The sequence below is a fragment of the Agelaius tricolor genome, unplaced genomic scaffold (genome assembly GCF_023055355.1).
Source record: "Agelaius tricolor isolate 1412-34295 unplaced genomic scaffold, bAgeTri1.0.p SCAF_3, whole genome shotgun sequence".
NCBI lineage: Eukaryota > Metazoa > Chordata > Aves > Passeriformes > Icteridae > Agelaius > Agelaius tricolor.
The window spans coordinates 26,309,386-26,336,851 of NW_027269263.1; the positions used below are offsets into that span (position 1 = coordinate 26,309,386).

The 27,466-nt window shown below is 36.6% G+C and overlaps 1 protein-coding gene across 3 annotated transcripts in view; it reads left to right on the plus strand.

Moving 5' to 3' along the window:
- The window catches only part of EEA1 (early endosome antigen 1), a 67,569-nt gene that overhangs the window by 21,245 nt on the left and 18,858 nt on the right, over window positions 1-27,466 (plus strand). For 2 of the 3 annotated variants that reach the window (XM_071423291.1, XM_071423292.1), the window contains 20 exons: window positions 199-326; window positions 4,190-4,244; window positions 4,385-4,450; window positions 5,273-5,312; window positions 6,120-6,227; window positions 6,309-6,430; window positions 7,844-7,999; window positions 10,471-10,587; window positions 12,547-12,885; window positions 16,294-16,443; window positions 17,435-17,554; window positions 17,783-17,986; window positions 18,652-18,852; window positions 19,057-19,170; window positions 20,200-20,355; window positions 22,114-22,253; window positions 22,798-23,128; window positions 24,583-24,684; window positions 25,779-25,973; window positions 27,201-27,383. In XM_071423291.1, the coding sequence (XP_071279392.1) occupies window positions 199-326; window positions 4,190-4,244; window positions 4,385-4,450; window positions 5,273-5,312; window positions 6,120-6,227; window positions 6,309-6,430; window positions 7,844-7,999; window positions 10,471-10,587; window positions 12,547-12,885; window positions 16,294-16,443; window positions 17,435-17,554; window positions 17,783-17,986; window positions 18,652-18,852; window positions 19,057-19,170; window positions 20,200-20,355; window positions 22,114-22,253; window positions 22,798-23,128; window positions 24,583-24,684; window positions 25,779-25,973; window positions 27,201-27,383 (3,027 nt within the window). Of the gene's footprint in view, window positions 1-198; window positions 327-4,189; window positions 4,245-4,384; window positions 4,524-5,272; window positions 5,313-6,119; window positions 6,228-6,308; window positions 6,431-7,843; window positions 8,000-10,470; window positions 10,588-12,546; window positions 12,886-16,293; window positions 16,444-17,434; window positions 17,555-17,782; window positions 17,987-18,651; window positions 18,853-19,056; window positions 19,171-20,199; window positions 20,356-22,113; window positions 22,254-22,797; window positions 23,129-24,582; window positions 24,685-25,778; window positions 25,974-27,200; window positions 27,384-27,466 lie in introns of those variants that run through there. The other variant, XM_071423293.1, reaches the window with a different exon arrangement.

Here is a 27,466-nt window from a genome sequence, read left to right on the forward strand (position 1 = left end):
ATGTGCCTTTTGCAGGCATTTTCTAACATTTCAATTGCAAAAACTCTTATTAGAGCATGAAAGAATTAGTATGAATCTTCGAAATTGCATTTACTACTTCTTAAATTCACAAACAAAATTTACAGTTCTGTATAAAAATAAGATGGAAAAGAAATGTATTTCATATTTTTGTTGGTTTGTTTTTCCTTTTTGTAATAGGGCTTTATTTGTCCTCTCTGTATGAAGTCTCATGGATCAGCAGAGGAGCTGTTCAAGCACTATGAAGCAGTTCATAATTCTGGCATTGATTCAACTCACGGAGGGGAAGGTCATCTGTCACCAGAAAGGTGAAACAGTACTCATTTGTGCATGTGCTTTTGTGCTGGTGTTGAGCTGCTTCTAGTTACACTGAAGGTTTTATTAACTTGAACTTATGCAGTCAAGTATTTAAATGTTCATGTCCCATTTCCAACTAGAATTAAAAGGCATTTGTAGCTTATGTTGTCTGATACTGATCTGACAGTAGGTGAAAATCAGATACGTATGTTTATGGTATTAAGCCACCTGTTTCTGATTCTGCAGACAATTCAGCAATACAGACCAGAATGATTTTTACAAGTGTGGCAGAAAAAAATATGGGTTTCTCCTAATTTCTAACATAGAGCTGAAATATCATCATGGGAGAGTGGAGAGGACAACTCTAAAGATAGGGAAGAAACACAATTTTGTCCCTAGTTAATTAGGGTACTTACTGGGGAATTACAATATCAGTATTTGCCTAAATAGCTTCCCTTATTACCTAGTTATTTGCAAGTCTTTGAAGTTTCTATGTGTGCCAGTAAGTCTCCTTCTGTGTTTCAGAAAATCCATGCTGATCTTCAGAAATCTTAACTAGTTTATTTAATTTTTTTTTGGTCAAAACTGTATTATTAAATGCATCCCTAGGAAGAATATCAGGTTGTTTCTTTTTTGAGAGCAGTGGCATGTAGCAGGAATTGATAATGTGAAACTTTCTCCAGAAATATTAACTGAGTAGTCTGAGTTGCTTTGGGAAGGTTTTTCTTGGGGGTAACATTTATATAGGTTTCCTCTTACTTCCTGCTAATTCCTTTTCTGTTCAGTGCTTGTTTTGTGCTGCTGTAAAGAGCAGTCCATGCTGCTGTTTTGTCACATTCCCCTGGTTTGTACACAGGAGATTCAGAATGAGCAGCATGGAGGTACACAGCACATGACCCTGTGGCTTCTGCTGATCCTGGGAAGTAAACAGTTCAAATGTTTTCTCACAAGCGGAAATATAGGCCAAAATAACAAATAATTACATTGAAAGAAATACATATATTTGTGCCATTGAAAGAAATACATATATTTGTGTAACTAACTCAAGAGAGGGTGACTCTTTGGTTAAAAAAGAGTGTGGAAGATAACATGTTTCAGTTGTTACCCAAATGCATATCTGTATTTGATCTGACATAAGCTGGCAAGCCAGTACTGAGCAAAACTGGCAAGCCAGTAGGAGCCAGCATTAGCAGAAGTCTTGGATGACTCTTTTCTTGTGGATAGCTGCCTTTTCTCTCAGCTGCTGCATCAAGAGAAATCAAAATTGAGGCTTTATACAGGATAAAGTGATAGGGTACTAATGAAGTCATATTGGGCTTCTGATGTGCACATTTATTCAATAATGAATATTCTTTTTATGCCTGATTTAAGTCTTTTTGGAGTAATTCAACTTAGACCTGAAGTGATACTTTTGTAGGATAATATCATTCACGTGGGAGAATTATTGGTCATTACTATATTGTTTATATAGTTTATTAAATTCTTATTTTTATGCCTGCAAATTTCCAAAGTCAGCCAGATGTTGGCTGGTGAAATTTAGTTATTTTTCCCTTGGTCATGACAGTTTAAGGACAAGTAAGTTTTGTTTTCTGTCACATAATTGAAAAAGTGGATGAGGTCAGGGAATTAAGATGGAATAAAGGGAGTCTGGTGAGAGCCATTGTGTAACACATGAGCTACATTTTCCTATTAGTGTGGCATTCTTTAATGCTACTCATTTGCTTGTTTGCTTGAGAAAACTCTCATTCAACATAAATATGTTTTTCCATGCCTTGGAATTCCATATTAAAGAAATACTGTAGCCTGCAGCAGGGAGCCACCCCACTTGCTCTCCATGTGTGAAGCTTATGTGCAATTCTTAGAACCAAGAATGGGAGGTGAAATTCCATATGTAGTCAATAGAAAAAGTTAAGTACTGGGAATTGCACAGTTTTCTCTTCCTCCCACTCCCCAGTAAATGGTGATGAATAAGTTTCAAGAGTAAATCATGTAACTTCCCCAGTGTGATTCAGCAAGGCCATCAGTACTCAATACTAGGGTGGAGGCACTGGCTTTACAAGTGGGAAACTGAGTGGACCATAATGAAAAGGCACTAAGGATTTTCCACTTGGTAGGCTCAGATGTGCTGAGAGGAGGAAGGGATTGTCACAGTGCTAGCAGAAAAGGAGATTTGGTGAGGATTTGGATGATGGGAAGAAAAGCAAAGTTACAGTGCCTGTAGCAATCCCTTACACTAAATCCCCTCAAACCACCCCCCTCCCTCCACCCCAACCATGCATTTTCCACTGGTTAAACTGAATTCAGGTTTCATTTTAGAATGATTGAGGAAAATTTTATTTGGGATATCAAGGCAACTACTGTAGAAGGCTCTTTACATTGCAAGCTCATTCCTTTCTCCTCCCTTATCTCTACTACTAACTAGCTTTATACAACTCAAACCCTTTGATGTATTGTGAAGACCAGAGCATATTAAATGCTTTGGTATTGCAGGTCTGATATATGTTCAGTCCAACTTCAATGCAGCTGGCTGTTCCACCTGCTTTTTTATTTATAATCTTAGATCTGAGTCTTAGTTCATTGACTTGTACTGATGAGAAAGTGGCTCCCTCTTCTCCACCCACAATCAGGTTTTGGAATGCAGCTACACCTGCCTCAGTAAAGTTGTATTTGCAAACCTCCAGTAAATCTGTCACACAGGCAGAATAATGTGTACATAACAAAATTTTCTTCTGAAAAATAAATCTCCCAATATCCCATGTTTGTTTTGTCATTAAAATTGGTCCATCTTGGAGTTCTTGCTGCACTGGTTCAAATGCATATTTCACTTGCTACTTGATGACCCTGACCCTGACTGGTGAGGAATAAATTCAATCTACATTAACATATTAACATCAGTTAATATCCTAATGTAGATTGAATTTATTCCTCACCAGTTTAGCTAAGGAATAACTTGTTTTGGTGGTTTATTTTCTACTAAGTATGAGATAATTTGAAAGAACATCTGTGGAGGAGGGGATAATACACACCAGCAGCAATAAAATTATATGGTATAAAACTGAAAGGATTTGTTGGCACCGGTACCCTGACATATATATTCTGTGTAACCACTGTACAAACAGTAAGAAAGAATATTTTTACATTATTTTAATGACCCTTGTGTTCTTGATTTGGAGTGGCTGTATCTCAGTAATGCAACATTATTCTTGTGTGTATAGTTGTGCAACTCTGTAAGGAGACCTGTGATTTTGAAGGGTTCTGTGTGAATCAATTACTAACAGTTATAGCCTTGGATTGTGTTCTTGTATGGCTGGAGGCTTGAGCATGAAATTTGAAAATTTAAAATTCTAAGGCTTTAAATATTCAGACCATTAAGTGAATATGTCTGTGGGGCATACCAAATTGCTGTGTGGATGAAAAATTATGTAACTGCATATTTCAGGAGTAAGATATTATGCTGTTGCTTACCAGTAGTCCATGATATGGAAAGTGAAGGAGAAGAAACCTGTCCTTTTTTTAACAAAGGCATGCAAACCTGTTAAATGTTCCAATGCATAGCTTTGTTATTCTGAACTCCTGTGGTTGAGCTGATGCACTGATTTAGATTTACATTCTGTTCTCATGAGACTTTTTATTCTTATCTGTTTCTTTACTTATCCATTTAATATGTTTAGTATTTTTCAGATGTGCAAAGTGATATTAATCTAAGTTTAAAAAAAACCCCTAAAAATAAATATTTATAATTATGTAAGTTACATTTATGTAGTACATGGCTATCAGTCTGATGTAATGTATGATGTAATACAACTTGTATGTAATTGACAAAATGTAACCACTGTGTATTCATTTTCTCCACTCTGTGGATATATTTATTCAGAGATGAAGTATCACTGCTCCGACAAGAAGTCCAAGACTTGCAAGCTTCGCTGAAGGTTGGAAATGTATTTTACTTGCACTTGGTTCTTTGTTTCAAATTGAATTGTTCCACTGTCCTGAGCAACCAAATTTATAGTCTCTCTCCCCATCTTCTTTTTCTTTTTTTCTTTTTTTTTTTTATCATTTTCCCCCTTAGGAGGAGAGATGGTATTCAGAAGAGCTGAAGAAAGAACTAGAGAAATTGCAGGGGCAGCGGCAGCAAGTAATTGCTTTAAAATACTTGAAGCAGGTTTATCGTCAGCATTGACATTGAAGATTAAAACCTTTTTTGTAAGGCACGTGGCCTGATTTAGTTAGTTCTGTAATTTAAATATTGACGTGTTCTTGCAAGCAAAGCTAGTTATCTCTACACAATGTAACTGTATACATGGAAATGTAAAGAATAAAGTCAGAATAGATAACGATGCTTCCATACTATTCACTGCAAGTTCAGTTCAGACTTTTACTTCTGTTGAGCTTATTCAGAACTCTGTTTATTAAAGAAAGTAAATTGAATGTGGTGTTTCATCTTTTATGAAAAAAGGCTATGGAGTCCTTCTTGTAAAGAACTTTTGGAAAACAGCAGTGGTATTTCATAGGTATCCAGCTGAGCTCAAAAATAATGCAAGGCAAATTGTGGTGTGTTGTGCCCTAAAGGAAGCTTGCTTTTTTTATTACTATGAGCTGCTTAGATGTGGGATAGTTACAAACCTCAGAAATTGCTTTCTCTCAAAGCTCCCTCTCAGGATGTTCTTGATGTCTGTAACCTCTGTTTTTAGGACAGATTTCTATATAGAGGAAAGGGAGGGGGAGGGTATTCTTTCTGGAGCCTTATGAGTGGAAACCTTAATAGTGTAGTGACATATGAAATGAAAAGTCATCTTGGCCTTTTTCAGTCTTCCAAATCTAAGTGTTTGAATTCAGGTATTTTTATACTGCTGTGCAGTATTTGAGCACAGAAGTCCTTGTTTCCCTGTCTTTTCCAAAAAATGGATGAAGTTTTTATTCCTACTGTCTAATGGTGCATTTATTCTGTTTTCTTAAGGAGTCTAAATCTGATGGATTGACAACAGCTACGTCTACAGGTGGCTAACATTTTATTATAATAATTTCTGCACTGCTTTGGAATTTAGTTTGGTTTAGCTTTTAGGTAAATTAGCACTTTTGGTAAATTAAAGAGCTGGAAAGCTGGAATGTTACAATTACTGGCAAAAAGTTAATTGTAAGATCTATTAAGAGCTATTTATGTTAAGCAATGGTCTGGGGAAATGTTCCAGGGGCTCAGGGTTTGAAATTTTTAGAAGCAAAACAGGAGTTCTGAATCTGAAAGCAGTTCTCATGAGGCATCTTGAACACTTCTTTAATAATTTCATATATTCAAGCAGTGAGGACTACTACAGCACTATACTATATAAACTCTAGCATTTTTCATTGATGGTTTTATGAAGTATTTTTCTGTGCTCATTGCTAGCAAAGAAAACAGTGAATTTTTGTTTGTTTTGATGACCCATAATTTTTGGTCCATTTTTCTCCATGAGGCTCTCACAGAATAAAATTTTCCCTATTTGTACATAAACTATCTGACTGATATTGATTAAAGGTTTTCATTACAGTTCAGGGCTTGGAGTTTAACATTATGTCACAATGATCTGCAGGGCTATTTGTGACCAATGAAAACCAATATGTACTTAATCCTGCAGAGTACTCAGCTAGTGACAGTGACATCATGCTTGCAGATATTTAACTTCAGTAAAGTTGTTCACTTTGCTAAGATGATTGGATGTTAAGGGATTTTGGATTACATATTCACCTCTCATGGTTAGTTATGGGCATGAGGAACTGTATTGTCCTAATTCTTCTAGAAAATAATACTGTTCTTTTTATGGAAATAGAATCATTAGAACGGCAACTAGAAGAGATCCAAGTAGAAAATTTTAACATTAAGCAAATGAAAGACTTATTTGAGCAAAAAGCAGCACAACTGGCCACTGAAATTGTGGGTAAGTGTATTAGCATGAGATCTGATTCTCTTTTTGTGCAATTTGTGAAAGGGATAATTTATTCAACTTCTTTCTTACTAGATCTTAAATCAAAGTATGATGAAGAAATCAGCCTTCGGGAAGGTGCGGAACAGAAGGTGACAAACCTGAGACAAGAACTGCAGAAAGAGAGAAGTACAGTAGAAGACTTAAAGACAGAGCTGGTATTCACATCACATTAATGTTTTTGTTGTTTTCAAATCAAGGGAGGTGTTTATTTAAATGCTTGCAAACAAAGTTTTAAAGTAGTCAAACTCTGTTGAACTTGAAGGTGTCTGCTTGTGGGCTGAAAAAATTCAGAGTACCATTGTTTTTGATCTGCATTTTCAGTGTTTTTCCAGTGAGAAATTATATGTTGTTTCTGACATGTATTAAAATCCACCCGGCATTATGTTGTAGTCTTCTCATTTGATACCATTCAGCCTTTCTGCAGTATATTACACAGATGGATGTGCTGCACAGACCTGAACTTGGAGCATGCCATTGCTGACTTTAAAATCTATCTTTAGGTCACTTTTTCCATGAGGAGTTATGCTCTGACTGTCCTTGGGCAGCTAGATTTTTAAGAAGTGCTCAGAGAGGTGTTTTGTGACATGGTGGCTGAAAATCTGGCAGCTGTCATCATCATGCCTATGTTAATCTTGTCCCTCTTGTGCTTGGCTGATAATACCAATGTGTGTGTATTCCAGGATTTGGGCTCCTGATGATTTTTATATTCAGCCATGGCTCCAGGGAGCAATCCCAGTGACTCAGCAAGTTGGGCCACTTCTAAAGCAGTAATGCAAGGAATTTCCTAGTTTCTCACACTCAGCTACTGCTTAGACTCTGGAGGAAAGTAGGACTTGTTTATCTCCCTTCTTCCCTGTAGCTGACTGCCCTCAAGGGCCTAATGGCCTTGCCCAAATGCTGGACCTATCCATTCCTCCCTGTTCAGTTGCTTCTTGTGCTGCCTTTTCCTTATCATTTATTCTGTTCCTTTTATCTTCTAAAGATGCCAACACTCCTTTTCTCTGCTTTCTTTAGTGCTCCTGGTTGTCACCCCTCTCCTTTCCCTTCATACTGTTTCATACTGAGGGATTTTATGGTCCTTGAGATGCAATTGCCAACAGATTTTGCGTGTGGGTTTGGTATGAGCCATATCTGACAGCACCTTCAAGATGCTGCCTTCAGCTGCCCTTTTGTTTTGTCTGTGGTGATTTTTTGAAATAATTCTGGAAGACAGGGGCAGTATCCTGTATCTAGCCATCTACCTATATAAAAGTTACAAAAATTAAATCTTTGAGACAATTTTTGTTTTGTCAGATTTGGTTGAAATCAATCAGCAAGTTCAAAATTTAGCAGACAAAACCTAAAAACTACCCCTTAAATCCTGTTTTCTTTGGGAATTATAAGCACTTCTCTGTGGTTTTTTGGGGGAGGCCTTTTATCTCTTTTTTTATTTATTAAGTCTAGCTGTAATACTGTATACGTCACCTTGTCTATAAGTGGATTATTTGATAGATTATTAGAAATGACATTGACTCTGGAAGCATGTCTGCCATTGTGATGCTTGTTGCTCACTGTTCTCAACTTTTCAGCTACAAAGGCCTGGTGTGGAAGATGTGGCTGTCCTGAAAAAGGAGCTGGTCCAAGTTCAAACACTGATGGATAAAATGACCCTGGAACGTGAAAGAGAATCTGAAAAGCTGAAAGATGAGTGCAAGCACTTGCAGGCTGAGCAGGCTAACTCTGAGGTATAATAATCATGCATTATAATAGTAATAATCATACATAAAGATGTGTGTTCTAGCTTTGCTATGATTATCATATGAAAGTGGAAAATAATAACTAATCATAATGAAAAAGCATATTTCATTATGATTAATTATTTCATTATGATTATTAATAAAAAGCATTTAATTGAATCTTCTCACTTCTTCAAAAGTTTTGGTTATTCTGCTCCTCCATCAGTTACAACTTCCACTTCCATACAAGCAGAAGAAAAGGGAGGCAACATCTCAGATTTGGATGTTTAAGGATATCTTCACTCCTCAAACTGTCTCAAACAGCTCCTGGCTAAAACACAGTTTTGCTAAGTGTTACTTATAAGAAAATAAGAACTGGAAGTCCTTCATGGGCACATTGGCTGCAGTGCTTGACATAAATGTTTGTCCATGTTTCATCTCAGCTTTGCTCTTCAAGAACACATCAAGGACTGAAAGTTTAAAGTGATTTTTACACCATTCTTGGCTGGTTTTACAGGCTGGCTGAGGATACACATAGTAATACTGGTTTTCAAAGTGAATATCTTTAAGATAAGGTAAATGCTCAGTATGGGTGAAAATAACCAAAATCATATTAGCCCTATATGAGCATCTTCAAATACTGCAGGAGAGGGATGTGAAGAACAGTGTAGTCTACAATTGTCACCTAAATCTGTTTATATCTTTTTTCAGAGCTGTTCCTGAAACTAGCATCTGCATCTTTCACATGAATATTCATACTGAGCGGTTCCTTTCATCTTTAGTTTTTCACTATAGTTGCTCCTGCATAGTGAATGTGTCATGAAAACAGCTGCACTGCTTTGGAGCTAAGCATTGCTATGAATCTCTGCTTATTGGGATTTGTTTCAGTATCTTATAAATCTTCAATAAATGAAGCAGCTAGGCTTGATTGTTAACTTGAGTGCCCAAAGAAGTAAACAAAATTAGTAGCCTAAATTGAGGGTAAATTTAATAAAGCCAGGACTAGTGGTTTTTTTGTTTGAGATTTTTTTTCCCCTCCCACTAAGCAAAGGCATTAGAAACACTGGAATATTTATAAAACAAATTTGAGGAAGTGTGCAGCTTTTGCAACTGCTTCTTTCCGTCTTTCATCCATCCATTTTATCCTTCTGCTTTCTAATAGAGACACTTTAATTTGAGGTAATTTTTTCTCGAAGCATTTAATTTTCATAGCAAATATCTGTCATATCAAGACAATTTCAAGATGTTATTAAACAGATGCATTCCTGGTTTTTTAATGGTTCATTATTCATACAGACACATCAGCAAGAAAATACCAGGGCTGAATATTTACCCCGGATATATTTCCCTGTTAAGAAGAAATGTGAGATTGTCTTACTGAATTGTGAACAAGAAATGGATCTTTATGCATTTAAATTATGATTCTAGTTGGAAAGGCTGCAGTGGTGTCCTTTGTAAGCTACCTGCACATTTTCTGCATTATATTCTCTCAGTATGAAATAACCATATTGTTTTTTGATAACACCCTGGAATGTTTGGCCAAAAAAGACCAATCCTAGGATGTGTTTTAGCTAACAGCTCTGTTGTGAGACAGCATGGTGAGGCACAGAGTTACAGAAAGTCAGTAAACTATATGCACTATAAGCAAAGTGTTCTTATGTTCTCTTTAGTGTTCCTTTTTCTGTAGGAAGGTTGTAAATTGGATGGTCATTGTCTATTACTTCTGTTCTGCTTTAGTTCACTTTTGGATTCAGTATTTATGCATTTGTGCTGAAATCTCTGCTTATGAGAACAATAGGAAAGAAAACTTCTTTATAAAAGGTCACTACTATATAGTATATTTGAAATGAGTGCATTAATACACAACATGTTTTAGGGTAGCTATGCCCTAAAGTGCTTTTCTTGTTTTTTTCCATTACTGTATTCAAATTCTGTGCAGTCGTTGATATATTCTGTTCTGTACTGATCCTGTTTAATGGGGTAGTATTGTTCCTCTGATTATGCTGACCTGCAGGGTTGATGTGTCCAAAAGTCACACACCAAGTTTGCGTCAAATGCCAGATGCTCTTGCTTCTAAAGCCTTTTCCAGCCCATTTCATTTCGTAGAGTGGCCAAGATTTTGGCCATGTAACTGCAATGACTTGGAAAGGTTTCACCTTTGGCTAGAACTGTGATAATTATCAATGGATAATCTGTTATGATTTTCATCAGTTTTGGGTTCAAGCTGGCATTTGCTGGCATTTTGGATTGAGTCAGATTTTTGACTTCCAGAATAGGATATAAATGAGTCTCAGCTGGGAATTTTCACTCAGTGATACTTATGATGGTGCTCTGAGATTAGTTTACTGGTGATTTTTTTCCCTAGGCATTTTATTTGTATAGAAAATGTATTTTTATTTTACTACCAGACATCTTGCTTTTGTTGGATTATGCATGGAAAGCTTTGTTTTAAATGTGGATTTTTCTGTTTGTCTTTTCAGGCTACCATTAACCAATTAAGAGCTGAACTTGCCAAAGGGCCGCAGGAAGTAGCTGTGTATGTTCAGGAGCTGCAAAAACTTCAAAGTTCAGTCAAAGAGCTAGAACAGAAGAATCAGGTGAGAATGTTATTATTTCCTATGCTTATCAGCTCACATTAAAATGGAACCACATCACACAATGCCTTTGGAAACACTGAAGACTATCTTCTTGCAGAAGTTGAGAATTCATTTGCCATTTTGTTTAACAATTGGATTACTATAATGTGCAAGCAAACACCATATTTTAATGATCATCATACCCTACAACTGAAATTCTTTAGGTTGCTATGATTGCGAATTTTTAATAGCTGTAGTTCATGCTTACCTATCATTAAGCAGAATTGCCATCTCACACATTAAAAGTAGTACCCCTGGAAATAATACATTTGCCTAAAAATCATAATTTGAAAGATATTCTCAGTTCTCTTTGTTGATTTTCCAGTTTCTTAGCTTTTAGATTATACTTTCATCATGTTTTTCAGGCCATTTACTGGCATAATGAATGGTAGAAAATGGAAATTAATTCCAGAAATTTCTCAACTTACATTCTTTGAGAGCTCTTTGAGTTTGCTGCATTTTGTATTTGTGTTTAGAAGTCATGTATTGTGGGGGTAAAAATGGAACTAAAGGGGGACAGGAAGCAAGGACAAAGATGTGTACTGCTTCATATTGCATGTAACACTGGATATGAGCTGGATATAACATACATGCGTTTACTAGGAACCTTGTCAGCCTTGGAAAAAGGAAAGGGCAAGGACAAAACAGAGTGTATTTAATGTAATCTAATATTAAAACATTTGCAAAAATATAAGAAGGTGAAATTAAAATTTGGTAAATGAAACTACCTTTAGAAGGATGACTCTGTTTGGCTCACTAAATCAAGTGTGGAACTGAAAAAGTAAGAGTTGTCATGCTGTAATTTTCCATAGACCAACCAAATGAATCAAGCTTTTGGCAGAAGTGTTGCTATACAATATAGAGCCCTTTCCTGAATCTGTTGGTATTTCATTAACAATGAGGAGTGAAACAGATTGATGCATAAGATAACCACACATTAAGAGAGAGTCCTCTGCTATGTCAATGCCAAACACCACTTGAGGAATTGGAAGAGGAGAAGTGGCAGTGAGATGCTTTTCCTCTTGCAGTTTTAGTGACTTAAAGCAGTTTGCAGCCATCTCTTAATGCAGCTTTTTGTAAGGTGGTATCCATAAGAATTATGTGCTAGCTATGGAATTTTGGCCCTGGAGGAGTTGGACCTAGAATTGGAAAAGGTAAGACTAGCTTACAGTAGGAGAAATTGCTTCCACTTTGAACAATGTGTCATCCTTGAAAAATCTATCAGGGAGGAGTCATTAATTCATGATAGAGCACATTATATGGAGAATATATAGAATATAATACATTTGATATGAACATTGTTTTATAATCCAGTTGCAGTGTGAGAAGATACTTCTGTGCATTGATATGAAGTTTTTCAAGCTCATGTACAACCTCAAGCAAGAAAGCTGTTTCTTATATTTTCAGGAGCTATACTGAGAAAAACAGAGGTATATATAAGTATATATATCAGTATATAGGATCAGTTTTCTGAGACAGCTCTCTCTGTCATTTTTAAAGCACAATAATTATTGGGCTTGGCTTGCCTTGCACAGGCCAGTAAGGGCCTGTAGCCCAGAAGATAGCTAGCTTGGAAAATTTTTCAACTTTTCCCCAAGCAATTGCAGTTGTAATTAAGTTAGTTTGAACATTCAGGGAAAACAAATTAGTTTTCAGGAAAAAGAAATAGAGTTTGTGTTGTGTTCTCAGTAAGAGGAAGTGAATTTATGTGAGAATATGAAAAACAGTATTTCCAGTTGAAACTGTGTGCTGTATGGGCTTTAGAACCAATGTGTGTAATACAGGTTAATATTTTCTTTAATACTGTTTTTGAACAAGCTCTTCACTGTTCAGCATCAACACTTAGAAAGAAATTTGAATAATATGTTGAACAGCTGCAAACAGAATTGTACTTGAATTGCTGTGTAACTCTCTTCACAGAGTCTAACTGAGAAGCTGCTGAAGAAAGAACAGGACTACACCCAGCTGGAAGAAAAACACAATGAATTATCTGTGAGTAAGAAGAACGTGCAGGCAAGTTTTCACCAGAAGGACCTGGACTGCCAACAGCTTCAGGGAAAGCTGTCTGCTTCTGAAGCCTCGATACAGAGATTACAGACAGAGCTAGGTGAGAAGGCAGAAGCAAGCCAGAAGCTTAAAGAGGAGTTATCTGAAGTAGAAACAAAGTACCAGCATCTCAAGGCAGAATGTAAACAGCTTCAGCAGCAGAGGGAGGAAAAAGAGCAGCATGGCCTGCAACTCCAAAGCGAGCTCAGTCAGGTAAGTTTCCTTACGCCTCCTAGACCATCCCATGATGGTCTAGGAATGGTTCCTTAAAACCATCTCATAAGTTAAAAAAACTGCATATTTAAATGTAAATGCATATTTCTTACGAACATGCACTTACATTTCCTTATTTGAAAGAGAGTCATTAACCAGCACTTGTGTTTTGCTACTCTGTAGGAAGTCTGAGAAACGCAAGTCTTGATTTTACATTAGAACTGAGCAGTGCTTGATTTAAGTCTGAGTAGTGAATGTAGTAGGGAGTACCTAGTGTGAAAAGCCAGGGTAATGTGAAATCTTGATATTGCTTCCTTAGTGTTTCTCCCCAAACAATTTCTCTTTATGTTGCTGATAGCTGGGAAAGCATTCAGAGCATACATCCCCCCCCCACCAGAACCTTTTATTCTGCTGAGTCAAATGACTTAGAGAAGTAGGACTTTCATATAACATTGAGCATTTTGAAACTTGAGGTTGGTTGAATTCAGTTTATCTTTTTTTGGAGAGTCATGTGTTAGACTGGAGAAATATGTGTGTATCAGTAATCATGTTGAGACTTGAGATGTAAAAAATTATATCTTTATTTGTTAGTATGACATACTTCATTTTAATCTTGCTAAAGCTTATTTATGTTAAAGTGAGTGTTTCTTAGTTCTCAACCCTTTGTAAAATCTGAAACATGTCAAGTTGCAAGCTCCCTATGTATAGTTTATCTCAGAAGAACTGTGACTTGGCTGAACCACATTTATGTGCGTATTGCATCCCCAGAATGTCCTTCCTTCTCCCATCAGTCTTCTGTCAGGATGAGAGGAGATAATTATATTAGTTTTCTGCATTTGGTGAAACTGCCTGTGCAACAGAATCATAGCCAAGAGGTTGAGCTGAAATCTGTCTTCAGCCTCAGAGGACATTTTCAAGATGGATTTTTGGGGTGGGAAAATTAAGGAGGAGGATGGTGAGTAAAGCATTGCTGAATGAATTCCTATGATAGGAAATGGAGACATGACACATTATCTGGTGATACCATTGGGAAGGAAGACAACCTAACAAACCACTGAACTTCAGGATGTGTTTTAGAATTGTATGGTAAAAGAATAGTGCAGGAAAAGAAACCCCTTTGTACCTGGTATAAAAGAAAAGAAAAGCTAAGCATAAACATGTTCTCTTTTTTCTTCCTGCAAAGTAGAGTTGATTTACTATTGTAATGAAAAGAATAAATTCCTCATATTTATTCACTTGGTACTTCACTGGAGTTACCTTTTTATGCATGTAGTCTATTAGCTTACATTTAGCATTATGAATTCTGTTTATGGAGGTATATGTAAAGTTGTTTAGTCAAATCACATTTTTTAAGAATCCTTGTCATCTTCTCAAAATTCATTTGAATGAGTGCATATCTGCTTAAGTTTGTGCATGTTAGAATTTGGGTGATGTGGAAGAAGTGATCTTAATGGAAGAAATTTCAGTTATAATGTTGGTTCCAGCCCAGCAGTAGGAGGAGGGTGTGGATGAGAGAATATGGACTCCTTCAGTTTTGAAGAAGTGTTAATTGCTACTAAATTTTGTTGAGAAAATTTGAATCTACTTGATTGTATCTTTAAAAGTCTAGATATTTTCTCATGATTTTTTTGCATTCTGTAGCATAGGTTAATCCTTGATCTTATGGTCCCTTTTACTTAAATGTCATCTTAAAGTTCTTCAAAAATACTTAACCATGTCTGTAATAAAAGTAATTAGTGTAAAATGTTTTTACTGATTTCCCTCTTTCCAAACATTTTCTCCCAATATCAGCATAGCAATGAATAGTTAACCGTTATCTTGTGGCACCCTTTCTTCAATAGATTTTTTCCTAAGTTCTTGTTTGTATTTTTAGTGAGGGAGAAATATTTATAATTTGGTGATCCTGCAAGAAAAGACAAATGTTCTTTGTTACTGTAAGAGAGATATGGTCTCTTTCCTCATCCTATCCTCCCTCTTCTCCTATCTCTTTTTTAACTGTACAGTCCCTGTTAGCAGTCAGCATCTTGGCCACATGCCAAACAGCTTTTCACTCATGATTTTTGTGGTTGTGTGGAGGTAATTTAGTTAGATTTTTTAAGAAGGTAAGTCATAGATACATTTATTTCTCTGTCTCCAAACCCTTTAAACTTTTGCAATTTTTGATAACTTGAGCTAAATTTTGACACATGGCCCAAAGGACTTCACTGTTAAATTCTTTGGGAAACAGGCAGCAGGAGAGAGGCTTCACTCCAACTTAACACCTGGGTGGAAAGTGTAATGGTATCACAATTACTGTTCCTTTATCTGCTCTGCTGGGCAGCCAGTTGGTCAAACAGTGATTGCTTGCAGTGAACAGTAAAATTGGGCTGCCTTTTGCATAGATATTAGTAGGGATTTAAGGGAAGCATGAGGAAGGTTTAGGGGTATTGAAGGGAGGACCTGGAGTTAAAAGGTGAATCGTTCAAGGGCCTTGGACAAAAATGCATAGGAGGAGCAAGCTTCATTCATAGCTCTCCCACAACCTATGGAAAGTTCTTGCTGTGCTGCAAGGTCTGATCCTTTCTCTGGTTTTGCACTGAGTTAACAGGTCATTGTGTCCTTGAACATGTTCATGTAGAAGAAGTAGGCAGGAGGCAGGACCTATAGCAGCAGTTTCATGTAGAGTAAGCTGATTTTATGAAAGAAAAGACTTTTTAGAACAGTGAATTGTAAAAGGTCATCCTTGCACTTTGAAGATGGTGCAGTACTGCTTTTGATGACTGATAAAGTCATGAAGCAGGTTTTTGTCCAGCTGGAAGAGCACATCCACCTACTTACTCTTTGCTGCTGGAAAGTGCTGGACTGTAAGTCACCAATGTTGCTGTGTACCCTACACTGACTATTCATTTATCTCTTCTCTGCAGAGAAGGAATGCCATTGATGTAGCCAGCTCAAGCTAAAAATTACACTCTTAATATTCTAGCAGAACAGTGTATTGTGGGAGGCAGTGGAGTAGGTAAAGGCAGAGTGCTTCAGCCACTGGATCTGCAGGAGTCAGCTGGTGAACTGGATAAGCCGAGATGGCTCAAAGCATCATTATTTTACACAACAGTCCTTATGCTTTTGAAGGACCACCCTCTTTCTGTTAAATCTCTGTGACTTGTTTTGAAGGGCTCCTGTAGATAAATGAGGATGTTGCTGGGTCCTTCCAACCCACTTTTTAAAATGTTTCTTCTTGCCTGTGCTGTTGATGCTGTTTTTTAACATGATTTGTGTTTCTGAGGTGTATGAGGTACATACATGAGTTCAGGAGGTCATGGACTTGTTTTGGTCTGGGTTATGAAAACTTCACATAAACATTGCACGAAATGAGCCTGTATCACTGCTGGCTAAGGAATGACTGAAAAAGTGGGTGACTCTTTTTTGCAGTTGCACAGTAAACTCCTAGAAACAGAGCGGCAGTTAGGGGAAGCGCACGGGCGGCTCAAGGAACAGAGGCAGCTGTCCAGTGAGAAACTGATGGACAGAGAGCAGCAGGTGGCTGACCTACAGCTAAAACTTTCTCGTGCTGAAGAGCAGGTAGGGGTTTTTATGCAGATTCTATAGTTTGTTCTGGTGATATGTCTGTACACACACTTGTGGTGATACTGCAGTTTATGAAGTTTGTGTTCATGGGAATTTCTTTTGACTAATACTGTCAAGGACTTACAGCAAAATGATCAAAATCTGCTTAGACGCTGCTTGTCTTTACAGATGTATTTGTGGTGCTTAACAAATGAACAAAAGTGCACTTTGCACTTATGAGCTTTGTCTGAGGGTCTTGTCAAAAAATAACTTAGGTGCACAAAGGCCCATATAGGTAGTTTGGTATGTAGATATTTTTTTAAGATAAAGTCCTACTTGAAGAAAAAGTAAGCATGGTACAGCAAGTCATTGATAGTTTATAATCAGTGTGGGTTGGATGGGCAGAAAACACTTGTTTTATTAATTTTTTTTTGTTTTAATGAATATCTTGTATATGTTGCTGATTTTCTGCTGGCTGTAGGGGGATTGGCCAAATATCTGAGTGGTATGTTGTCAAAGCTTTAAACTTTTCTGTAGCTAATTTGCAAAGCCTTGACTAGTATAGAAGTGGAGAGACTGCTAAACTGAAGTTGCTACTAAAATAATGACTGACAGTTGCTACTGAAATTGCCAAAAAAGCAATAATAAAGTTGTTTTACAGGTATCTTTATTATCAGTCATGTTACATCTTAACAACTATTGCAAAAAACATACTAAAAATTTCTTATGTTTTAGATTATTTGATAGCTAAATTACACGCATCTGATAATTCTTTTATAGTTCTTGCTTGTGATATAGAATCTCACCAATTAATTGTAATGAATGCTTTGATTAGATATTGATCTAGTGTTACAGATTTTTGTTTTTATACAAGTTTTTAAAAATCCATGTTTACACTAAAATAGTTTATAGTTAGAGTGAACATTGAGTACAGTTGGCATACTGAGCTTTTTTTCCACTTATTAGTCTGGTTTGTTTGGTATTTGGTTTTGGGGGTTTTTTTCAGCTAAAGGAAAAAGCAGCAAATTCCACAGAATTGCAACATCAGTTAGAAAAGGCAAAGCAGCAGCACCAGGAGCAGCAGACCCTTCAGCAAAATACAACAGCAAAACTACGAGAAGCCCAGGTAATGTGGTTATGTATCCTCATGTGAAAGTGGGTTCCAGGGTTTCATTATGCTAAATACTTCTTCTTTCTAAAAGTGACTTGCAGGAATTATATTAGTTTCAAGAAATTAACTTCTGAATCTGGAATAGAATATATGGAAATTGTTTGATAAATTTATCCAATATTTTATGCATTAGGCCCAATTTTTAAGGTCCTTATAATTAAACACTATTAACTTCTTGTTTAGAATGATCTGGAGCAAGTACTACGACAAATTGGAGATAAGGACCAAAAAATTCAAAATCTTGAGGCTTTGCTTCAAAAAAGTAAGGACAACATCTCTCTGCTAGAAAAGGAAAGAGAGGACTTATATGCAAAAATTCAAGCTGGTGAAGGAGAAACTGCAGTTCTTAACCAGCTACAAGAGAAAAACCATGCATTACAAATACAGGTAAGAATGTCAAGATCTGATTCTTTTCATTCATTCTCATTTTGGAATCTTGTTTCCTTTTTTTCCTACCTCATCGATATGACAATAATCTTTTCTATACTAGTCCATTACTTTAAACTTGCTTTAAAGATCTTACTGTAAATTTCACATGACTTGTGTTTTAGTGACTTGCATGCTATCAGCATAGGAAAGGAATTCCTAGATATTTCATTTGTACATATGCTAGTAATATGTACTTACAAATAGTCATACACATAACTTTATATATTTATTTGTATATGTGTATGCTTTTAAAAAACTATAAATATACTTATAACTATATGTAAATCAAAATAATATATACATTTTTTTTACTCATTTTAGGAAGAGGTTTGATTCTGGCTTTGAACACCAAAATTCATTTTAGCCTGCATCTGTTGTCTCCTTAGTAATTTATTTCTGTTACAGTAAGGCCAAATTGACAATTCTCTTTTGCTTCAATTTTCAGCTGGTAGCCTATTTAAACTCTGGTGTTGTGAACAATATAGCTTTACTGTAATGGTTCAGGAAAAGAAATGTGATAACATTGAGTCTCCAGAGCCACAATAAGACACACTAAAATTAAGTTTTTACTTCCCTGAACATGCTGTTCTGGCCTTCTCATGTTGTTTTCTTTTCCACTGCAGGTAACTCAGCTGACAGAAAAGCTGAAAAATCAATCAGAAAGTCATAAACAAGCCCAAGAGAATTTGCATGAACAAGTGCAGGAACAAAAGGCACACCTAAGAGCTGCTCAAGATCGTGTGCTTTCCCTAGAAACAAACATCACTGAACTAACCAGTCAGTTAAATGAAAGTAAAGAGAAAGTGTCACAACTTGATGTGCAGGTAATGGATCTCTGTATTTTATGGTGATGAAAAATTCTGGTTGTGATTTCCCATTTGGGAAAAGGTGAATTTTTCTACAAGGAAATATATGCACTAACACATGAATACTGCTGATTTTACTATTAAACTTAGTGATGGCTATCAAAAAATTAGAATGAGCTGTGATAAAGCAGACGTTTTAGTGAAGTACAATTTATCTTTCAGGTAAAAGCAAAGACAGAATTGCTACTTTCAGCAGAAGCATCAAAAGCTGCTCAGAGAGCGGATCTACAGAACCATCTGGACACTGCCCAGAATGCCCTGCAAGATAAACAACAGGTATTAAGCGACACATAAATTTTCTATGTTACCTAAATACTACTTAAAAACCTAAAATAGTCTATTTACAAACTCAATGAACATATGAATAAGCATAGGGAAACGATAATTTAGGATATTTTAGCCATGTGGTATGCATTCAATTCCTTTTGCTGCTCCAGAGCAGATATATTTCGCGGTGCAAGGAATTTACTTGGGAGTCCACTCCTTGCTGTGGGGTTATTCTTCAGAATCTAAGCTTTCCTTAGGCATTCTGGAGGTATTATTCAATTCCTGTGTGTATGCTATGAAGAAAAGATTGTAGAACGCACTTACTGGAAGCAAAAACTCCTAACTCTTACTACTGACTCAGATAAATTTCCTATCAGCTGCTGGTATTCAGAAATAATTCTCTGTGGGCCAGCTGACATAAAAAATCATCAGGCTGGTGATAAAATTACATGTTTTTAAATGTGTTTTAATCCTAGGGAAGCATTTTACCATCTGTTTAATCAAATATTTGCATAGTTAAAATCAGTGCTGCTGTGGTCTTCATGTCTCTTGCAGAATTTATTTTTTTGTGTTGGACAAAGTGTTTTGAAATCATCCCTGGTATGTGGGGAACTGAGCATTTCCATATTATTGGCTTTCCTCTTTGATGGTTGATTTCATGACAAAGAAAGATATCAAACATTTTATCCCGGTTTTGTAATGTCATTCTCTAGTTACTGGTGTACTAACTTGAGGATCTAGCACCTTTATTATCTACAGTTCCTTTTCATTTACAACTTCAAACACCTTTGTTAACATTTAGCCCAGAGCCTGTAAGGTTTGAGAGAATATTGAGGCTTTAAAATAATTTTTTCAGTGAAACAGAGGGAATTTGTGCATGTGTATGTGTTTCTCCTTTCAGTATCCTGCCCCTCAGAATAAAAAATAAACATTATTTTCCTTTTTAATTTGAACACATTAGATCATTTAAAGCATATATGACATTAATAATTTTTGAAGTATTTAAAAGTAAGAACCTTTGTATTTTGTTTTACCCAGGAGTTAAATAAGGTCAGTGCTCAGTTGGATCAGGTTACAGCTAAGCTGAATGACAAGCAGGAATACTGTACTCAGCTGGAAGCCAATCTTAAAGAGTACAAAGAAAAATGCCTTTCTTTAGAACAGAAAACTGAAGAACTAGAGGCACAGCTCAAGGTTTGTATTGAACACAGTATTTGGACCTACAGAAACTGATCTCTGCTGTTAGGCAGCATGTGGTAAAAACTGTGCTCAAAATAGGGGGGAAGGATTATATCAATATCACTATTGTGGGTTTTCTTTCTCACTAATGTTTCCTGATTCACCATTTAATCCTGTTCTCTTCTTCCATGCTAGTATATCACATTAAGAAGATAGGCCTATGACACTGCCACTATTGTGTCATTTTCCTGTGTGTGTGCTTCTACCAACCTTTCTGCTACCTTGAAATTTTTATGTTAAGGAACGTGAATATATCCCAAAATGAGAGTTTTCAAGTTGAGCTTACACACTTTACAAGTAGTAGCAGGGAATATGCATTACATTGGCTAGTCTTGCTTACCACTGCCTGTCTGGTTTAATTTATTTTTGCAGCCTTTCAGTAGGCTTTTTAGCAAGATTTATTTATCACTCTTTCATCTCTTAACTTGATCTGGAGTTTTGCATCCACTTCTGAAATCAGTTTTTATTTTAAAGTCCACATAATTCTGGCAGAAGGTTTGCAGAACTTCTTGGTGTTTTGATATACTAGTATTTTCAGTTAAGGATATGGATTAGTCCTGATGCTTGAGAGCTTTAAAATTTAGGAGAGAGCTTGGACCTTTGTTCACTATTTTAAAAAAGTCTTGGTAGTCAAAATTCATAACACACAAAAGCATATGATTCAGGGATCATGGGAGCCATGCAGAACTGGTTTTGCAGTGTTGTCTGTCTCTTCTGAGGGAGGTTGGTAGTCTTTTTGCTCAAGACTGAGTTGGCTGTTTTCCCAAGCTTTTGTGATCTATAGAAGAGAATGAAGATTGTTTTCCCTGTATGAAATTTAAAATCCAATGCTATTAAAAATTAAAGCTGTCATGCATTTAATTGTCAGCATAATTATTTTGTTCTTGCATCTCTTCTTTTGGACACTGGGTTTTTTTTCTTGCCTACTTTGGTTTGTCTTTTTAGTTTTCATTCTTTTGCTGAAGTTTCGCAAGTAGCCAATGGACACAAATGCTTGGGAGGAATACAGAGCGTGCTTGTGTATGATTTTATTGGGTTCCTGGTAGCTGAAATGTGAAACTGAGCAGGGTTGTTGATGCTGTCAACAGGAATGCAATTCTGTGTAAAATCTTGGCATCATCACCATTCTTTGAGATTATTCCAGTTGAATATGTGGCATTAAAAAAAATAGAAAACAAAAAGCCCTCAGGAAATTTTATGGAGAAACTTGGCCACTTTGTTTTGTGGCCTCTGTGTGAAAGCAGAAGTGCCTGTAAAACAGTCAGTATGTTAGAGAGTCTAAACAGTGCCCATTTGCTGAAGGCTCCTGTGTTCTTTATATTCCATGTGAGTGAAAAAGTAGCTTTGGAAAAAAACAGAAGAAAAACCTCTTCCAGGCAAGCACAGAATTTCTTCACCACTTTAGTTTGTGTCTTTGCTTCTGCTGTAAAGGTTTTTGTCTATTACTTTACAATAAAATGCCTGGTTGGCCTTTTATTTAGAGATGCTTTTAGAATGTTTTACCACAATAGTTCAGTTCTGGAGAAGCGGGTGATTAGCAGGAACTAAATAATGAAAGATAAATTGCAAAGTAATGAAACAGATGATATGTGAGAGTTGCCACTGCTTTCTACAGTTAATGCACTCACAGACTAGATGACTTTTCTTTTTATTGCTATTTTTATTTTGTTGGTTGTGTTCTGATGGCTCTCTCTTTTTATTTTTCTCTCTCAGAAACTTGAAGGTGACATTCTTGATGCTAGAGCAAGCAAAGACCAAGCTCTTCAGGAGTTACAGCAACAGCAACATCAGAACAAAGAATTAGATCTCCGGACAGCAGAACTGAGTAAACAACTCGAAGCAGCAAGAGAAGCGTATGCATTTCCTGTGTTATAGTACTTTTCAAAGTCAGACATAAAACTGGGGCAGTTTGGACTAGAGTTGAAATTTTCTGCTTCTCTCCTGTGATTTCATGAAGTCATAAATAAGTGCTGTGTCCCCTCTGCTACAAGAACTGTGTTGTATCCCACCTGTTGTGTTTCACTCCATCTGCCATGTTGTCTCACAGTAGTCACTGGCTGCTGTGATTCACTACACTTCATCATTTTATTCACTGTGCTTGTTGTCAGCTAAATGGCTGAACAGTTTGATGTAGTGAGGTCCATCTTTAAATATCTATAGCTCTGTAACCTTTTTCAAATACAAATTTGTGATTTATGCATAAGCAGCAAAGGGGTAGTTTCTGTTCATTATAGTTGAGGAATAAGGAACCATCTCAAAAATAGTTTCTGAAATTGCTGTTTTGTCTTAACTGGAGAGATGTAATGGCCATGGATGAAAGTAGAGACATTTAAGGATACAAAAGAACCCGTGAAAAAGAACTTTAAAAAAGTATGTTTTATCCTTTTGTATTTGCAGGATGTCTAATGCTCAACTGGATTTGCAGAAGAAATCTGAGGCCCTTGACCAAGCAAACCAGCACATTAAAAAGCAGGAGGCAGAAAAGGCCTGTCTCAAACAAAACCTTGAGAAATCAAATCAAGATACAAGTAAACAGCTTCAGGAACTTGATTGTAAAATGCAAGCAGCCACATCAGAGCTACAACAAGTGAAGTTAGAGAAGGACACTCTATTAAAGGACCTTACAGATACCAAAGATAAGCTCTCAAAAAGCTCCGAATCCTTCAAAAAAAGAAAGGAGGAATTAGAAAAAGAAATTAAGAAAGGAAAAGCAGCTATGGCAGAAATGGTTAGTAGATTCTTTAGTTAGGCATTAAGTTTGGTGTATATACATTCTGATAAAATGACTTTGCTTTCTGTTTGAAAGCAGTGTACATATGATGAAAATGCATGAATACTTAGTACTGTAAGGAAACCCAAATTGTGATTTTTAGTAGTTCATACATTTTACATTTTTACCTAGATATTTACAGTAGTAAGCATCAGTCATATCACATAACAGAATCCTTTCTTCTTGCTGCATGCCTTTAACATAATGAAGAAACTAAATGGAGATGACAAGTGGTGAAACAGTTTGATGGCAAATGTCCCCCTTTTAAAAAATGCACCAACTGTATTATAGCAACACCAAGTTTTAGAACCTTTGCTAAAATGCTGTTGTATTGAAGAAGTTATTTTTCTGAGGCCATTTTAATTCCCTTTCTGAAGTCTTTGTATATAGAACTTCCTGTGTGTTTGTCTGGACATGCTGGAAAGCTGCATACTGCAGGCAGAGAGAGTAACATCATCTGTCATTTGGCAAATGCCTAGCTTAAGGTATTATTGGAGTACTAGAACTATTTGAATTTCAGAAAGGTTTTAAAAGTGACAGTGTAACAAGTACCTGACCACCAGAGCAACCTATTATGATAAAGAAAGTAAACTGTTACTAGGGTTAAGATACACCTTTTTCTTACCTCTTCTGCCTTGGTGGTAAGAATGGGCACTATATGAATACAGTTGTTCTGACAGCCTTGTCTCAGACATGGCAAGAAATGTCTTTCTGATACTCTTCTCATCTTACATGTCATCATTTTCCAGAACCCATTCAGAGCTGCTTTTATTCTGATCTAAAAAAAAATTCTGCTCCTAGTTAAAAAGAACATTTTTCTCTTATTCATTCACCTTTTGAAGGAAAGCTCTTCTGTTTACTTTTCTTAGTTACTGCTGTTTAAAGATTTGCTTCTTCTAAAAACTTGAAGGATTTTCTCCCCAGTTTAGACTTCAAGGCAGTAGTCCAGATTCTGCTTCTAGTTCTGGAGTCTTTTGGAGGCTCTCCACTGACTTAAATATGTAGTATTTGGACTTAATATATGGTTGCATATGCATGGAGGTCTGCAAATTTACTTGCTTGTGAGTTTTAGAACATGAGGGAATTTTAGATCCTGAGTGAGACCAATGAGCCCACTATTTCATCAAGAAAGAGAAGGGGTGCCAACCACATCTTCAAACAGGGAGGCTACCCCTAATCAGAGAAACTCTGGCACCTGGCTGAGTTTATTAGTACAGGGGGTCTGATGATTGGCTTAGATTTGCCACTTAAAGTTTTGAGAGGTTTTGAGCTGAAAGTGCCTGCAGTTGAGAAGGTAAGATATTTCATTGAAAATGAAAGTGGTATTTTTCAGGATGTGGAACTCCTGCAAAAATGCTCCATACACAGTTGTAGAAGCTAACAGGAATATTTCCTTGTGTTATGTTTTCTAGGAAAAAACCTGCCAAGAATTAAAACACCAACTTCAGATACAAACAGAGTCTGTAGCTAAAGAGAGGAATGAATTGAAAAACTCATTGGAGAAAAAAGAGGGGGTAAGTTGTCCACTTAGTTTCAAAAATCTAAAAACCAGTAATAATAAATGTTTAAAAGATTGATTTTCAGTCTCACCTGCTGGGACTGATAAGAGATAAAGATATTTCAATTCTCAAATTGTAAACTATCTTTGGCACTGAAATAAGGTGATACTAAAACTTTCCTAGAGGGTAATGTGAAGCTTTAAAATATAGGTTTTAGTTGTAGTTTTCAGTGCTCCACATTCTGTAGCAGAGGATTTTAGCCCTTCAGGTTTTTTCATTAGTGAAATGGTTATGTGGTATTACTGTGTTACTGTGTCCTCATTTTTTTTTTTTTTTTTTTTTTGTATTTCCTTACAATAAAAGTTGTTATTTCGTGTCCTTAGATCTATTTTATTCTCAGACTTATTCAGTATGTTCTCAGTGTAGTTGGCAGGACATTTTCAGATATCCTTCAAGGATTGAATTGCTTTTTCAAACTTGTGTAAGTCGCTTGTGACTACATAAGGACCAAATGTACTTCTTTTTCAAAGATGAGCATTCAGACCATGCAGTGCAGCTGGCAGCCTGAAGGACACATCTGCTTTCATGGATGTCTTTACCTAAGGCATCTTCTGTTCCCTGAAGGAATCAGAAAAGATTGGATCAGTGGACATAGTTTGATAGACTGTGATGGACACTTACTGTCTGAAAGAGGTTTGGGGGTGTGCAGGTGTGGTGGTAATTGCTCTGTGACTATTGCTGCTACTTCCCTGGCTCCCCACTCGTTCAGCTGAAGTGCTGTGGTGCTCAGTGGAAAGTGCAGAAGGATGAGCTTGGTGTATGCTGCAGTTGGCAGCAGGAGAGCCCATACCACTGCTGGTGTGAGAAGACTTGCCTGATCTTAATTTAGAATGGATAAAAAAGACTGCTATTGATCTCTGGGTTGTAAATTTGGAATAACAGATTATTTTAATGTGTTATGGCAGTTCTTAAAATCTGCTTGCCAGTGTTCAACCACATAGCTATGAAACAGCAGTGGCACTGTGGGATGGTCTGGTTCTGTGAACAGCATGTACAAAAAGTGATTTAAATTTAAATTATATACAGTTACTTAATATTTTTGAATATAGATTTCTAAGCAGTTGTCAATAGACCTTGATTCAGCAAGAGCACAAGTCCTAGAAATCCAGGGTCTTCTGAAGGAAAAAGAAAAAAGTGAGCAACATCTCCAGGGAAAGCTGAGAGAGTTAAAGGAGTCTTTTGAGCAGAAGAAAAAACATAGTGAAACACTGCAAGCTGAATTAAAAACTGCCCTTTTAGAAAAGGTAAGACTGTCCTTTATTACTCTTACAAGAAAATGAATGTAAATTCCTCTAATAAATATTGAAGCTTTTATGTCAATAAGTTAGTGATACAAACTCTGTTTGCTGTAGTCTTGTTGGAAATGGTAAGGTCAGGATGTGGAAGTGAGGTCTTCAGATGCTGTTGGAGATAAAAACAACAACATCAACAGCAATAATGAAAAGAACTAGTGCTGAAATATCAATTCCATAGGAATTGAATTTTAGTAAAGGGATAAAATAACCTAGATTGAATGTGGGTTTTTGCATCAGGAGCAAAGCAAGAGCTGCCATTTTCTCATAAAGCAGTAGAATTTTGTGAAGAGTATTTTTAGACAAACTCTGCAGTGTTTTAAAATGTCCATGGCAGTTTTAAACCGAGTCTTCTCATATTATACCAAAATTATCTGAGTGACAGTATAAAACTCATAAACCATAATGGGAAGAGTTCAAATGTCTTACAACATTAGAGAATGTTGTGCTGTGTGCCATGCACCGTTAAATGTGGCTCCAGCTTTGGCTGCCCAATGCTCCATGTTCATATTTGTGCTTTAGACAGCCTGTGGAAACGCTAAGTCTTGGTGTTGTGGTTTAACCCAGCCATCAACTCAGCACCACAGAGCTGCTGGTGCTTGGGAAGACAAACACCATCACTCCAAACTCCCTCCTCCCTTCTTCTGCCAGCTCCATAAGCTGGGCATGATGTCCTATGGTATGGAATTTCCCTTTGGTCAGCGGGATTAGCTGTCCTGGCTGTGCCCTCTGCAAACTCTTGTGCACCTCCAGATTTCTTGCTCATAGGGTTGTGAGAAGCAGCAAAGGTCTTGGCTCTGTGTGGGCGCTGCTAAGCAGTAGCTGAAACATCCCTGTGACAACAACACTGTTCCCACCACAAATCCAAAACATAGCCTCCATACTAACTACTATGAAGTAGATTCTACCTCAGCCAAAACCAGCACACTTGGAAACATTATTCCAATTTTTATTGTTTAGCCTTACTGTGTTTCACTATGTCTTTTATGGTGAATTAAACTTTGTTGTTAAATAAGGTATAAAATGTTACTGTAAAATCACAAATATCAAGTTACTGAACTGTTATTCCATAAGAAGAACAAAATTCTCTTCTTGCAGTAGAAATACATTTTATTGAAATGCTTAAGCTAATGTTACTGTCTGTAACTTTACCTAAAACTTTCTATGCTTATGTTTCAGGCAGAACTGGAGAATAAACTACAACAGCAGTCCATTTTGTCAGCACAGGAGCTTAAAGCAGAGAAAGGCAAGCTAGCAGATTTACAGAAGGCCCATGATAAACATAAAGAAACCATGGAGAAGCTGCAGCTGGATCTTTATGGCAAAGAGTCTGAGTTGCTGGCAACCAGGCAAGATCTTAAGGTACTTGCAGTCATTTTAATGTCATATGTGACTTAGCAGGTGTTAATATCCATTTTGAAGACCAAGAAAGAGTGCAAGAACTG